This window comes from Calidris pugnax, unplaced genomic scaffold (assembly GCF_001431845.1).
Source record: "Calidris pugnax isolate Ruff unplaced genomic scaffold, ASM143184v1 scaffold14, whole genome shotgun sequence".
Lineage (NCBI taxonomy): Eukaryota > Metazoa > Chordata > Aves > Charadriiformes > Scolopacidae > Calidris > Calidris pugnax.
Genome location: NW_015090793.1, coordinates 13,654,156 through 13,670,670, shown reverse-complemented (window position 1 = coordinate 13,670,670; position 16,515 = coordinate 13,654,156). Strand labels below are relative to the sequence as shown.

The 16,515-nt window shown below is 37.3% G+C and overlaps 1 protein-coding gene across 2 annotated transcripts in view; it reads left to right on the top strand.

Moving 5' to 3' along the window:
- Window positions 1-16,515, top strand: part of ALMS1 (ALMS1, centrosome and basal body associated protein) — a 73,999-nt gene that overhangs the window by 39,854 nt on the left and 17,630 nt on the right. Inside the window, exons 9-12 of one of the 2 annotated variants that reach the window (XM_014936040.1) lie at window positions 6,417-7,878; window positions 9,301-9,426; window positions 11,167-11,337; window positions 14,765-15,969. In XM_014936040.1, the coding sequence (XP_014791526.1) occupies window positions 6,417-7,878; window positions 9,301-9,426; window positions 11,167-11,337; window positions 14,765-15,969 (2,964 nt within the window). Of the gene's footprint in view, window positions 1-6,416; window positions 8,152-9,300; window positions 9,427-11,166; window positions 11,338-14,764; window positions 15,970-16,515 lie in introns of both variants that reach the window. The other variant, XM_014936038.1, reaches the window with a different exon arrangement.

Sequence of the window (16,515 nt, the reverse complement as noted above, 5' to 3'; positions counted from 1 at the left end):
GCATGACCATAATTGGTAATATAGACATCAGCTTCCGAAAAACATCAGACTAAGCTTCTCATTTATTCATGTGTTGATGTAATTTTTGACTAGGGAGCCTAAAAACACCCCCCACATTAACAATATTATTTATTTTTAGAAATTCAGACAATTCTTAAAAAAGAAAAAAAACCCCAAAGCACAAATAATTTTTGCTTCAATCTGCTCATTAAAAACTAGATGCCCTGAAGCTATTTTTTTTCCCAACTTTTATATTTTGTTAGACCACAGCTTTATCCCTAACATTGTTACAGTCTGGAACCAAGTATTTTACCTTTATGTGACTGAGTGTCAGCTATGAATTGTTTTATCCTAATTTAGAGTAAGAAAAAATAAATCAGTTTTGCAAACTCAAGACCTCAAGAAATTGCTTAAAGTCAACCACAACACTTTTTGCTTTCATCTTGAAAATATTTTTGCCCTACTATGGCTTTAATTTGAGATTAAAAATAGTTCTGAATTTGCAGAATGAAGGTGGCTTTTTTTTTTGCTGTACTTAAGATAAGTGTGTTTTTCCCTCTGAGAAAAACAATGTCACTGAAAAATACAGATTGTTGAAAACTATTTAACTGAAAAAAATGCAGCCAGTTTTATTGCTGACAAAATAATCTACTATAAATTTAATGGAAACCATTCTGTAAAATACCTGTTGAATTTATAGAGCAAAGCTGGCAATGCACTGCAGAACAAAGATTATGAAAAGATATTTTCCTTCTAAACTTTACAGACTGAGAAAGACAAACTGTTCCTAGCACTCATGCAAACAATTCTTTCATCAGACCGTCATCTTTATTTTAGTGCTTCTGATGCAGGCTTACGATGAGTGTTCTTTTGAGAAACTTTCGACTCTGCCTCTCATTTTTATAGGTGACAAATCAAGAAATATAATGTACCACAGTGATATTTTACAGTTTCCCACAGGAAGCATGTGAACCTTGTTTATAAAAAAAAGACAATGCAAAGAAGGATCAGGACAGCTTGGGAGAGTTCTTCTCAGTGATCTTTTACTTCTAAAGATTGTTCCATCTTTTGAGATAGTTGAGTTTGATAGCTGTTTGTCACTGGTGATGTGTTAACAGACGCTCTAAAAAAGAAGCATCATAATGATTTCTCAAGTTCTAGCTGAGCAGAGTGTTTAAGGAAGTGATTGGGACATACGCACATAAATGGGTTCCAAACATGTACTCAAGTGCTAAGCTGAACTGTGGCTCAAAAAAGGGAACATTTGATGTGAAAATTTAATTTTGAAGAGGTATCTTTAATAGCAAGCAATGCTCATGAGCGTAGCTCAGAATTTTATTTTCTCTGTTTTACCTTCTGTAAAATTGACAAACCTTGCATAGTGAGTCTGGTTTTTGTACCCTCAACTCATGGAGTCTTCTTGGTGATTTTATAGCTCTTTCATTACACAAGGACAGAAATACTCACACTGTTATGTTTTATAATAAACACTAAAACTTGCCAGAAATGCTTTGGAATAAATGGCAAACATGGAACTTTTGACATAGAGGGTTTTTATTCTAAAAAGGTCTTAATTTGTCATTCTTGGAAAAACAAAGTGCAGTACATTGAGCTTCTTTAGGGGGAAAAGGAGACAAAGGCTGCAGTTTTATTAACTGCATATATTTTGTGAATGTGCATAAGAAAAGTCACATTTCGGATTGTGGAGAGATGGGTCTTGTGAAACTTATGATAAACTTATGGTGCTCTCTTATAAACTTGTTTGTGATGAAGGGAGGCATAGAGTTGCGAGACATTCCTAAAGATAAGTTATTGTTTGATGAATAATTCCTACATTTGTGGCCATACTGGAGTGGCTGTGGAGATCTGGTTTTGCCTGAGCATGTAAGTTGGTGGTAGAATACTTGTTTTTTTGATAGGCTTGAGGAATTTAACCCTAGGATGGGTGATGCTCCTCAGTTGTAAAGAGCCATAGAATGACAGAAAGGTTTGTTCGGATTTTTAAGAAAACAGGATAAAAAAATCAATCCTAGGCTCCAGAAATCAGCTCTGTTACCATTCTTCCACTGAAATCATTAGGGTCTTTCAAGAATAATAGAGAATTTCAAGAATAATGGGGAAAAGCCAGTAGGTCGTGTTCTGTTCCAGGAGCATTGTCTTTCAAATTGAACCACCTCCTTGTGCCATTTGTACATGTACATTTGTTTTGATCCCCCAGTTGTGATTGAGGGCTTTTGAATTGCTGTTAGACAAAAGTATAGTTTCAGCATATTAAATCTAAGAATTTCCTTCTAAATTGAGGACCCCACCTGTATTTTTATAGGTGCCAAATAGCTATCCATTGATTTATCTAAGAGCTTTCCCTCTTTGTATACTGTATTCTTCCACTATATGCTGTATTTTTCCATTCCTTGTACTTTCTCACTTTTTCAGGAAGTTCACTGAGTTGTAGCTATAAATTTGCACTGCAATCTCTTGTGGATCATATGCCATACAGATCTTTTTTGGAAGGATGACACATAACAAGCACAATAAGACATGTGAAAGGCTTGGGAAGATGAGTTTATAGCAACTTCTGTGCTTACTTTCAGTAGTAGGAGTTGCTGTGTATTACTTCAGGCCATTGAACTGGTACGTGGCGTAGGGAAAAGATCATCTTGGGAGTATCCCTAACCTGGCACAGGACTGCTCTGTGTCCTTGCATTCTTCTACAGTCCCTTGCGATCCCTCATGGCTGTAGGAAATACAGGAAGCCATATAAACAAGTTTACTTGCTTAGAACAGATAAGGCTACAGGAAAATACTGCTTTGGAGTAATAATCCAGACCTTGCTGTTTTCCTGCTAATGGCATCTAGGATGTAGAAAGGATGGAAAATCTGTTGTGGAATACTTGTTTAGACTTTGTGACTTACACCAAAAATGTTTTTTACTGATTTTTATTTCCCAATTCCAGCTAGCTGCTGAGGATGTAATCATCCAGGGATGTGTGTTACACTTCATTAATCAAATATACTCTACTGTTTCTATAGTTGTTCCAATCAGTAGGAAAAAATAAATATAGCCTAGATTTTTAATTTTATTTTTTAAATAAGCTTATCTGGCCCATCTCCATGGCAGTACATTTATCTCAGATTTGTTCTCTGTACCTCAATGGAAGTATTTTAATGTTTAATGACACTTAAATTAAGGAAGTGGAGATACTGATAAATTAGTAAAATTACGTCCACACGTAAGAAGTTATCTCTAAAGAAGGCTGGTGGCCTATAGTTTCATGTATGCTAACATGAGCTCTAATGATTTGGATGTAAGTCTTGGATGCTGATGAAATTGTCTTTTGTTTTGTCCATTTCCAGTGTTCACTAACCACGCTACTGCCTCTGATGCTAAACTGACCTGTCAAAAAGAATTGGGGTGAAATAATGTAAGAGGGAGCTGCTTTCTAGCATGTTGTGTGAAGTGTGGTACTTTGTGTTAGGAGTGGGGCTAACTGTGTCATACCTGTTAGTTAGTGTGCAACTAAGTGAGGGGAATCTCAGTGTGTAGATAAAGGTTAATTTCTCTAGAATCAATGCAGCTACTTCCAAAGGTTAGTGTTTCAGTTCTTTTGTTATTGCCCCCCATTGGAGGTGCAGTGTTAAGAGAAAAAATTAAGGCAACTACTCACCTGCTTCAGGACAAAATTTGGTTTTTTTCTGATCAATGTTGACAGTAATAAATTACTGTGAGAGTGGTAACTTAAGATTTTCCTAGTTGTACTTGCAAGGCTTTCACTTTGTGCTCTTAGAGTGACAGGCTTTCTGCATGCATTTGGGAGTGTGATGTTTTATTCACTTGTTTGTAGTGTGATCTTTAGAGGTATTTGCAATGCTCCTTTTCCAAACTACCTCCTTCTTGCAGGTAACTTGCTGCGAAGGTCAACTGCCAGCATTTGGGAGCTTCCCAATGAGAAAAGCCTTGGAAGCAAAGGTCCTATCCATTCCTACCTCCACCCAGCCCAAACCACTACACACGTGTACAGGGAGGTGTAGAAACTAAAGAAATGAGGGTGGTGAGCCAGTCAGAGAGAGAAGATCCCATTTTGTTTGTCTGTCCTATTGATCTCGGTAAATCTCTGCAGACCATTGAATGTGCCTTGTTAGTATCAGCTGTATGTAATGAGTTTGGAATATCCAAACCTCATTGAGTATTTAAACACATTTATTTCTGCTTTGTTTGGCAAGTAACTAGAGCCATTTGCTGAACCCTTCATATCATTTGTCTCTGTATGGTACATCTAGTGCTTTTGTCTACAAAAGGTGTGTCGAGAAATCAGGTTACGTTTTGAGATGTCAGAGGGTGGTGTAGGTTCTTTTGTGAGCAGGGACTGCAGCCCTGGGAATTTTCCAGTTAACTGCAGTGTCAGTAATCTGTCTTATTAGTAGGCAGCTGAAAGGCAACACCTTCTGATGAATATGCTCAGAGAATGGGGTGTGGATTTATTTTGTCTGATTCTGCTGAGGGGCTATAGCATATGTTGCTTTAATTTTATTTGCCTCAGATGATAAATTGCTGTTGATTGTTGCTGTTGAGACTTTTTTTGATGGAATGGGGCTTGAGGTACAGGAGAAGATGAAGCAATGAGGACTGGAGAGCATGCTGAAAATGGGAATGATAGTAAAATCAGGCAAAGAAACCAGGACAGAAGTTAGTATTGAAGTAAATTATTAGTTTCAGTTTCCTAAATGACCATGGGCAGGTAATTTAAGACAGCATTTTATACTGTTGTGTAAAATACATGCCAGAGATGCCTCAATACGTGTAGTGAAATAGCAGAGTCCTACTTGTAGTGGCTCTGATACTGGGAGGTGAGACAGATGTGGGACAATTTGTGTGGTCAGACAAAGGTGTAAATGTAACTTAGTTTTTAAAAGATTTTATGAGCAAAGACAACTGGCGGTGAACTTCCTTGTCTTTGGTGGGATTACTGTCTTATCTGTTGCTTTTTTTGTCACCAGCTTTCCAAACAAAAAAAATAATATTTGTGGCAAGCATATCCATTTTGATGGGAGAATAAAAATTATCTGCATCTGAGAACTGAAAAGTTTTCACAAGCTATCATTTACCTTAAAGTGCAACTCAAAGCTCTGATTGTTTTCAGTAATTTTTTAATTATTGTCAGCAGTGGGTGGTGACCGTAAAAATAAAAAGACTTATTACAGCTCTTGTCTGAGAGGGAAATTGGCATACTCACTTTGGGAGAAAAGAGAAATATCGGTTACGGAAAACTAAAGCTTTTCTAATTAAATATTTTGTTATGCATTAAAAAGAGCTTTGTTTTCCTCCCACTTGTTCCCATGTAACTTTTCATTTTATTTCTGCTTCATAAACACTAGAGTCAACTTAAGTGCAAGGGAAAACCTTTTATATCAAGTTTTGTTTCATATAGTGATATTTATGGCATAGCAAAATGTCAGATACACAAGTATCCCTGTAACCCTAAAAATGTCACATAATGTAGTGTTGTAATAGCGTGGAGTTTGTTTGGACTCTGGTCCAAGGCAGAAGAATTTTAGCATGTGTCTGCTAACTGATTTCTTGGAGGCCACCAGAACTTAACATTACATACTTGGTTAAGGTTTGAATACTTACAACTGGAAGTAAATGTGGGTTTCTACATTGTTTTGTTTTTCCATGGAGCTATGAAAGGATGCCTTTCATCAGTAATTTAGACATCACAAGTAATTAAGTTGTATGCCAGATCTCCTTCCTTGGAGATTTTTGAAACTTGATGGGACAAGGCCTTGAGCAGCCTCGTCCAATGTTGAAGTTAGCTCTACTTTGAACGAGAGGTCAGACTAGCGAATTCCAGAGGTCTCTTCCAACCTAAGTGTTTCTGTGATTTTGTGTGGCTAATTGGCTATCTTTTAATTAAAAAAAAATAAATCACTAAAATCACAAAGCTTTAGGAGGGGGTGTGTGTGTCTCCCTACATCCTTTTGAACTTACAGAATAAATATTCAAAAGATAGTCATTATTCCTAGTACATTGTGAACTGGGTTTATGATAAATGTTCAACTGTGTATAAAGCCAACTGATAAAAAGAAACAAAGTTTTATTCTTGTTTTCCAGTGAGTGGAGTGATGTTGGGAGGTATTTACAACTTTATAGTGCATAAAAATAAAGGTTTCTGTTATAGATGCTGCTGTTTGTTATAGCACCAAACCACGTTAGCTAATTTGCTGGCACTTAAAATATGACAAATTTTTAATTAGTTCCATTAACAGATGAGTTCCAGAGAAAGCATGTGCTCATTCATAATGACAGACTCTTGATTACTGACAGCAGCACTAATCTTTCTTTGAATTGTGCAGTCCAAATGCTGGCAAGTTCTGGAAGTTATCCACGTAACCTATGTGAATTCTTCTGTATTTTTCAGGATTCACGGGGATGCAGTTTGGAAGCTCAGTGTGGCAATAAGCAGGAACAGGACATGGAGCATTTCAAATCTTCAAGTGACAAAAGATTTCAAACTGACAAACAAATGCAAGCAGTCAAGACTAAGGAGCTTTTAGAGTCAAGCTTACGACAAATTGTGCCGTTATATACAGCTGATCCTTCTGATTGTTGTCTGCTGAAGGATACAGAGTTTAAATCTTTGAGTACCATTCCAACACCTATTTGCAACCAACGTCAGACAGTTGCAACTACTCATTCTAATGCTGCTGTTGAACTTCATCTGCCTTTGCAGATGGAGGGAGACTCATATGCAATGGGGTCTGCAGCAGCAGAAGTTTATTTACCAGCTCAGAAGAAGCTGTCTGTGGAAAAGGATTCTGAAGAAATGGCTAAGCAAATTACTTCTATCACCTTTTCATCCCGAAAACGTTTGCAGTCACCATTGGCTTCCACAGTGCTCAGCAGCAGTCTTACTAGAGATGGTCTTGATGGGATAATGCCTTTGGAGGTTGACTCTTCTAGCACTGAAGAACAGACCTATGACAAGCAACGCTGGGAAACATCTAAGACCTGTCCTCCTTCAAGTCCAATGAGTGCTGGCTCAGTGTCTAATGAGATCGCTTTTACTGCTAAGAAAGACAGGTTTCATCATGTCTCTGCTGACAGTAACAGAGTTGGAGCTTATCAAGAAACAGACGGTTTGTCAGATGAGGATTCTGTAAGCATCCACGCTGATAAAAGACAGACCCTTAGTGCAAAAAATTCTCATGTTCAGCCTCAAGATGTGACGGAATTGGGCAGGCATAGTGCCAGACTCCTGGAGCTTGACTGCAATATAAGATTCACTCAAGAAATGAATAGATTTAATGAACCCCATTCTATAAGCTCTTACCAGCAGGAGAAAAGCAGCCCACCTGGCCACATCCAATTGTATGAGAGCTTACAAGGTTCAGATCCAGCCATACAAACTGATATGCTGAAGGGCCATATTAAGTTATTTGAAGAAGAGAAAAAAAGTCTTTCTGATGAAGTACCTCTCATTCAGAAAGAGGATGCGAGAGACCAAATTGGTACATCTCACCATTCATCTGCGGATGAGATTTTATCTGCCACGTCTGTGTCTCCTGCATCACCAACTAAGAAAGTACTGTCTTGTGTCCACATAACTCTTTCCTCGAAGTGTAATAACTCAGACCTGCATGGTGACTTGAATACTGAAAATGAGATGAGTTCATGGCATAAACCTGAAGTTAATACTCAACCAGTATCTTTAAAAACTCCAGAAACTTTACTAGAAGCTGTTTCTACAGTATCAGCTGCTAACCTTATTCCAGAAGATCAAAGACCTTCATCTTTCCCAATGCCAGTGTCTTCAGCGGATTCCTGCCTAGTGCATTCCTCTGTTACAAGCACAGCAGGTCAAGAGCTGCCTCTGCAAAGCGGTGAGAGACCACAAGTTCTGGGTTCAGGGGGATGTAGCCTGAAGAATATCTTCAACTCTGTAGCTTCTGCAAAGATTGAGAAAAGTACTTCTGATGCTACCACTCAGATAACAACAGAAAGTCCCCAAAAAACAACCTTCTCAGCAGAAATTTATGTTAATTCACAAGACAGTGAAAATGCTGTCCACCAGTCATCTCTCCAGAAAGCTCAGGAACTTCCCAACAATACAAATTTATCTCATAACAAGATTTCCTATTTCCCAAGTCAGAGTGGTAAGCAAATTAGTGGCTTAAATGTAGACTTTCATCTTTTCATATTTGAGATATTTATAGGTATTGAAAAGCAAAAACAAACCCAGCTTTTTTGTGAAAGTAACATTCTTGAGATTAGTTTTGATATTTAAGTTTGCTCATATGGGAAAAAACCCAACCCTTAAACTTGGGCTCTGCAGTCTTGTGGGTAGGGAGTTGTATAAATACAGTTGTAGTTCAGTTCAGGTTTACCTGGAACTGAATTTATTTGGTACAAGTCTGGTTCAAGAAAATTTTCTGACATATGTTTCTACATAATTTCATTTAGTTTAAATGGGAAAAAAAAACCTTCCCACATACCCACATAGGTCGTGGTTGATCCATGTTTAATGAAATAAATTTAAATAAGTATAGATAAATGGAACTTACTGCTTAGAGTTTATCAAGAGATATATCCGGTTACTGATTTACTCTCTAGTGAAGATAGTACAAAAGCTAAGAGGAGAATACGCACATCACTACTTTCTGCAGAATAAAACAGAAAATGAGAAGGGCTTTTAAATCTGTTGATGGAGGAGAGTGGATGTTGCACAGTGGTTTCCCACAGTGGTGTTTTATAGTACTGATACGTGTACACTTGTGTAGTTGTCATGATTTTTTCCTGGGCTCTGGGCTTTGTATCTCTGTTTTCAAGGTGTTTAAAATAGCATGAGTTCAGAGAGCAGATTCTTTCATTATATTAGAGCATGAAAAAAGTCAGCTAATGTTCTGGTCCAAACATTTGCTGGAATTCTGTTGTGATGCCACACCGTTTTTATTGACTTGAGAAATGGATATCTATACTTATTTAAAATTATTCCATTAAACAGGGATCAACGGTGACCTATGTGGGTATGTGGGAAGGTTTGTTTTTTTTAAGTCAATGTTTGTCACTCAACTCTCAAATTTAATAGTGAAGAGGTAAGCAAGTTATTTTTTCTAGCTAGGTGACAGTCAACCTTCTAACCATTAGGTGGGTATTAATTAATTAATATTTGCAATTTATTTTCTTAATGAGTATGCTGTGTCTCCAGATTTACCACAGTGAGCATCTTTGTTGCTTTTATCTTCAGTTGCATTAAAGAATTAAAGCCTGACTTCTGTTAGTTGCTTTGCCTTCCATCCTCACAGATCAGCCCTTATTGCTGCCATATAAACCTTCTGGAAGTACTGGGATGTATTATGTTCCTTATCTAAAAGCAGGATCCAGAGTTTCTCCAGCTGGGTCAGAAATCAGCGTTGAGAGCTCTCACTCAGGTATTTATTTATCTTGGATCTTCCAAATGCAAAATGATGATTGTAGTTCATGGATCAAAATATATCTATTTCATATGCAGAATTGTCTCAGTTGAGCTCAGAACTCTTCTGTCCTATCGGTTTAGAGAAAGTGCATTGATTTTAATAAAAAAAGTCTTTGTTCATGTTCACACCACTTTATAACACAAAGATGTACGAGTCCTGACTTGAAGGCTCAATTTCTTTGATGAAAGGGATGTTAGTACTCCATTCTGACAGTGAAAAGAAACAAGGCTCAGTGTTTTACAGCTTGATAATTCTTTACTTTCCTCTGGGAATTACTATTCAGTTCGGACTCTTTCATATCTCTGCCAGTTCTCCTTCTTTTTAGTTCCCTTATTGATGTACATTCTCGCCCTTTTTTATTAATTTGCTATGTGTGCATTCTGAAATACTTACATAATGCAATACGCATTTCAGATAATAGCTTTCTCAATACTGAATTTCTTTCCTCCATATTAAGAGATTCCAGTGTAGAAAGCCTTTCTATAAACAATGTAATATGATCATAACTCTGGTTTAAAAATATATATTCACCTCTTCCCCACATCCTCCCATCTCCCAGTTAAAAACACTTCTCATTTACTGGAGGAAAGGATGCTCTGTGATTCATCAACTTCCTATGCTTTGCCTGCTGTTATTTTTCAGTTCTCTCCTGTACATAAAGAACACATCACATAAGCATTATAGGTCTTATTTGCAGGTTGTTTTCAGTCAGAGCTTTTTGACATCCAAAGATATTTGCAGACAAAACTAGTATTACAGAGATGTCCAGTTCCTGAGAGATGTGCCCCCAGGAAGTAGGTTGATACGACAGTGACAGTAAGTGCATGGGTTAGTCATCATAGTCACAAATTGTGCTTGTAATTGCTTATGTGTATCTGATCATTACCTTTTTCCAGTCTGTCTGTTGTAATATGGTCAAAATGAGAGAAACAAATGTGATGCGAGTCTGTTGTTTTGCAGAAACTATGATGCTAGATATAAAAATTCAGTATGCATATGAGACAGTGCAAGGTTCTAAAAAATGTACAGCAGAATCAGAAAATAAATTTTGTTTTTTAAACTCCCTGCTGCAGTTAGGATTCTTAGCTCACGATAGTAGCAGAAGGAAATTGAGTTGAGTAAGTCCGCTGAATGTTAACCAGGTGGTGTTGACAAGGATGATAAATCAGGGGCCATTTTAGGTTTCTAACATTAGGAGACAGTGGTATGATAGTGAGAGGGGTCTGCTACTGTTGTTTTCAATTCTTGTTTAGAGGTTATACAGACCTACTGTAGTCTTCCAGTTTTTCTCCATTGCTATTCTGAGCTCAGAAAATAGATATTTACATCAGTCAGTGAAAATATCTGGAATTTTCATGTGAGCAGGAGGGAGTCTGGGCACTCCAAATCCTGTGTCTGGCTTCCTAAAGCTTGTATTCTTCTCTCCTCATTAGTAGAAAAGGTAACATTTATCTCCCTCTCAGAGAAGAACCTTGTCACCAAAGATCATGGAAAACAATGTGGCACAATACCTACTGTTGTGTTAGTCACTAGAACTGCTCACTAGGGTTCATCACGATTGTTGGTTGGTAAATATACTGGTACTATTATTGGATAATAGGCTTTCTTTCAGACATTGTCTTTGTTATGAAATGTCTGTGTCCATTTTTCCTGCTTCCTCTTTTTACTCATAATTATTGCTCGCTCTCTCTACAGGGTCAAATGATGCTCTTCCTCCAAGGTTTCCAACAAGCGTGCTTGGTTTAAGGGATGATAATGACCCAGACAGTACAGCTATCAAACAGAAAGAAGGAATCTACAGTAAGAGGGCCAAGCCCAAGCTAGCCTGGGCTGGGGAGCAAATGATACCGTTGGAAGATTCCTCAGGTAGTTAAAGTGTGTGTTTCATTTTACATGTGTTTTCATACACACAAAAGCAGTTAGAGCAAAAGAATTACATTTCAGGATCCACCATTTTTGGTCTCATGGTATTGCTGATGGTCTGCCTGAAGATGCTGAATTTGACTCATTTTTCTCTTCCCCATCTTTCTACTTCTTCCTGAGTGCCCAGATACTTGGATGTTAGTACTCGCTAGCATTCCAGTGGCCACGGTGCTTATCAGAGCCTTTGTAAGATTTTTTTGGGTTTGGTGGTTTTTTGTTTGTTTTTGTTTTTGTTTTTTTGGTTTTTTTTGTTTTTTTTAAGGCACGCTTAAGTTTGTGAAGTGCAAAGTCTCCTTTATGTGTAGAAAGGATGCCCATGTAGAAAATGACAGAAATCCTTTGGTAAATAAAAGCGGGTGGGAAGACTCTGTATATTGGGTTGGGGTTGTGTTCCTGCCCACAAATACAGTGATGTCTTGTGGTATCATGTCAAGTATCTCTGTAATGTTGGTATTTAATTGAATTTTAATTTGATTTGAGTGATGACTCTTTCTTCCTCCCCTCCATTGACCTCCTTGGATGGTACTCCTGAGAGATGAAGGTCAGGGTTTAACACTGTAATAGCCTACTTTAAGGCTTTATTTGCTGAGAATGATGACAAAATGAGATTACGCTGTGCTTGCTGATGATTTTGACACTGTTTCTCATGGCAGTAGCTAAAATTAGTCCTGATGGGACACTCCTTTCATACAAAACCTCTTTTTGTGATTTTGAGTGCCTAATAAATTTCAAGACTGAATAGGGATGAGGATTTTTGTTGAGTTTGAGAATTGCATTTTGTTCCTGGACAGAAGTAACTGTAAACAGAAGATTGCTGAGTGGTTGCCATCTCTCCTAAATGCAGCTAGTAATTCCTAAGAGAAGCTGCTTATTACACAGTACAGTATTTTGCAATATGTGCTATATTACACAAAGAATGAGCAAATTACAAGGAGGTAATATAATTATAGCTGTTAATGAGGGATGGGACCTGAAACATATGAACAGCATAACAGATTTTGAATTAGAGAGTTTCTGCTCTCTTCTAGCTATTCACATACATAGGGTTGTTTGGAGCCCATACATTTTTCTTAGTATCACATAAACTTGTTATATGAACACTAATGTAACAGATTTTTAGGAGTTCCTCAGTGTGATTATTGTTGTCCTTTTTAAGCAAGCAGTTCAATATGCTCAGGGTAAGGTCACCCCAGAGCTGTGCTGATGTATTGCTAGGGATTCCGTCTGATTATTTTAATTCTTCACTTTAGAAGGGATTTTCTCTGAAGCTTTTTACTTCGGAATGGGGAGATTTTGGTATTTCTATTAAGTAATTTTTATTTCCAGGAGATAATTTAAGGTGATGGCATAGGACACACTGAATTTCATTATTTTATGTTCATTTTACTTTTTCAGTAAGTATACATAGGACCAACAGTCGAATTAGTGCAACTGTAAAGACAATGTTGTCTTAACCTAGTTTTTCTAATGAAGAAATGATAGTCTGTGAGCGTTTATAAAATGCAAGGATATGGAAATAAGTTGAGTAAGATAGAAAAATATTTTTCTTCATCCGTTGTGGCTAACTCAAAAGAAGAATGCTGGGTCATGGTGGCAGAGCTGAAGAAAGAGTGTGTGTTGGAGCAGAGATCAATGGATATACGTTTCTCTGAATAGCCTGGATAAAAACGAATAGGGAACACAAGTGTTAATATAATATTATCTAATAGTATTTTTCTGTAACTATAATGGTCTAAAGACACAGGCAAGAAAACAACTGCAAGTAGAAATAATCTTTTGTTAAACCAGCCAGTACAGTTGGAAATTTAGGCAAGCTTTCTGAAGAAAGACTTGCGTGTCTAAAATCTTCTCTGACTTCTTCAACTGTATTTTTAGGTGGTCTAATAAAAGATTACCTCTACCCACAGAGCTTGTCTAGAGCTTGAAATTATGCAAGTTAGGTTTTTTTTTTTTTAAAAAACAAGGTTTCTCTATATAAACCTATTTTTTACCTGCTTGCATTACTTCCATTTTGTTGATAACTTTTTAAAAATACAGAAATAGCAAAAATTTTGCATAGTATTCCCAAGCCTGATCTCATTTGTCAGGAGGATGTGGATGGATCCTCTTACATGAATACATAAACGCTGACCTTGTATGGAAAGAAAAAATCCTCCAGTTTCAAAGTTAGTGAGACTGATTCTGCTTATGCTATTCATTACCTTGACATTACACTGGAAGTGTCTCTGTGTTGGGAAGGGATGTATAAAATATAAGGAAAACAAGTGACTAAACACAAGGTTTACGAGGCAGTATTAACAATATAAATTAATATAATCGTAACCCTTCCTGAGCTTATCTTGCATTCCCATGTGGAATTGAGGTTTTATAAAAACATAGCGTGTGATTGTTGATGAGGTGGGAAGGTATATTCCTCCTTGGTTGGGGGACTTGCCACGCTTTTGCTGAATCAGTTGCAAAGTGTGCTCAAATAAAAAAAAGGAAGACCTTGTTTCCAGTTCTGTTTTCATTAATAGATCACAATCACAGAAACTGGTATTTATAATTCCTACTTTCTGCCTTCATGGTTCATTATATAATTCAGTCTGATATACAAAGAACATAATATGAAACCCATTTTTACTTTTTAAAAATGGAATTTTTTAATTTTTTTTTTACAATATACTGCGGATAACTTTAAAATTATTTTGAATTATATTCCTGCTAGCACATGCTGCATGCATACTTAATGTATGTATATTACAAATGAGTTTATAATTGGATTTCTGCATATAGTTCTTTGTAATTTCAGAAAGTAGCATGTTCTGGGGGAATTTCACTGCTACTTTGAACTAAAATGTGTCATCTGAGCTTGAAGGCAAAGCAGGGTTAGATCTTGGTATGCTATCAGAGATCGTTCTAGGAGCTGGACAGGAAGTGGTATTGGTTTTCTTATATATAGTGCTGCTCTGAGTTATTTAGGATATGATGTTGAGGCATAGCCTTAGGGGACATTTGTATTCCCTGGGCATTTGTCTTAAAAGAGGCAGTTGCGGCCTGTCATAAGTTTCCATAAATATAAATAAAGCCTTAGTCCAAATTTTGGTCTGGAGCCTAGTTACCTCTGGTGTATCTAGATTCCTCCTTCAGACTCAGTTGGATATAATATTCTCTTGGATTCTGTGTTGCAAATGATAGAAAATATTATTTATGTACTTTTAATAATGCTGAAACTTTGTTGCTATTTGGGAATGGGTACAATGATTCCTGATTTAATCCTTTGAAGTGATTGGGAAGTGTTAGCATGAAAATGATCCTGTTTAAGATTTGCTGTTTGCTACTTGGTTCCCTGTAAAGAAACAAAAATGTAAACTGTTTTCTTCTCTTCTAGAACACACAGATCATTTGAAGTCTGTAAAAACCACTCATTCGGTCTTCAAATCTGCACAGTTCTACCTTCATCATCCAATGCCCATGTGTGAGAGCTACTTCCTGTCTAACAGCGAGTTGTCAGAAGACAGTTCTGGTATTGGACATGCTAGACCTTCCTCAAGGGCTGTCATACAGAATCGGAAAAAAGTACATTGTCATCAACATGTTTGCTCCATTTTTCATAAAAAAGATGGTGAAAATGAGTTCTTTCCACTCACTGCAGAAGGAGATTACAGCAAGAATGAGGATCTAAATGTTAGCACATCTTTGGGGAATGAAAAGTCAGGAAAGAACCTACTTCAACATGGCAGAAGAGAAGCAGAACAAAAAGCAGCTAGAAATTGTCCTTTGCTGTGTAGCCAAACAACTTGCCTCAATGGGACTGTGGAGAAAGACCTACCACCGAGACACAGAACCCACTCTAGTGGTAGTTTAGATGAACTCTGGATTAAGTTTTTGGAGTGCCAGAAGAGACACCAGCACCATAATTTTAGGAGTAATGGGGAGCTGTCCCTTGTTGAACGCCTTGATAGATTGGCCAGGGTCCTTCAGAATCCTATTAGGCATACACTAATAACAACAAAATCTGAAAAGAATGTTTCTGAAAGGGAAATAAAGGGGAGAGAGCAGAAGAAAATGGAGCATGTCAGCGTGTCAGAAAAGAGCATGTCTGAAAGTACCTTACAGTCTAATGCAACACATGTTGAAGAAAGACCAGGTATCATCCATGATAAAAATAGCCTTGTTAAGCTCAGGAAAAATAGGCCAGAAGGGAAAATTATCTGCCATGTGAATAAAATTTTGGAGCACCAGCAGTACTTGGAAACTCCTAGTGACACTTCCTCGGAGACAAGGCTTAGTAGGGATCATGGCACCACGATGAGTTCCATCACCTCAGAATCAGATGCGGTGACCCAAACAGAGATGGAAACTGCTACTCAGACTGAGGTGAGCAGTTCCATTTCAACCATTGACACTGCCAGGCTGATCAAGGCTTTTGGGCATGAAAGAGTGCGAGTGTCACCGAGGCTCTCCCAGCTTTATTGTACCATCAACCACCAGAAAATTCGCTCTGAGAAGTGGAACGAGGGAAGTGGCAGAGCACTGGATGTAGAATATCCAAAGGTTACTTCTGAGAGACACAGGAGAAGGAAAGAGATCCAGGTATGTGGTCAGCTAGACCGAAAAACAATTTTAACTAATCTTTATAGGAGCTCTTAAACTGCTGTACAATAGTAGAGTTTGTTAAATAATTTAAAATTTCCCAGAGTGTATTTATATGGTGTGTTTCTGTCTTTGATCTAAGTAGCTCAAAGAAGTCCTATGTCTTTCCCAGAATATGGATGGTTCAAAAAAGATTTTTATTAATATTTTCATTTATAATATTTATTTAAAGGTAAAATAAAATGGTCATAAACTTTGCAACATTAGGACCATTAATATTAATTCTGAGCATCTAATAATGAAAATAGGATCCAGCATTCCTTTCATGGTTCTATTATTAAGAAGATTATTTTGTTCCATATTCCATTCATAAGACTAATCTTTCAATGTCTGTTTGGACCTTAAAAACAAAATGTAGTCTTTTGCCTGCTGAAATCACCCATGAGATAACTGATTGCAGTAATACTTCTATGAGAATAAAGGCTCACTGTTCCCGGTGCTCCATGTTGCATTGAACCCACATGGCTTTAGAAAGTAGTGTCTTTT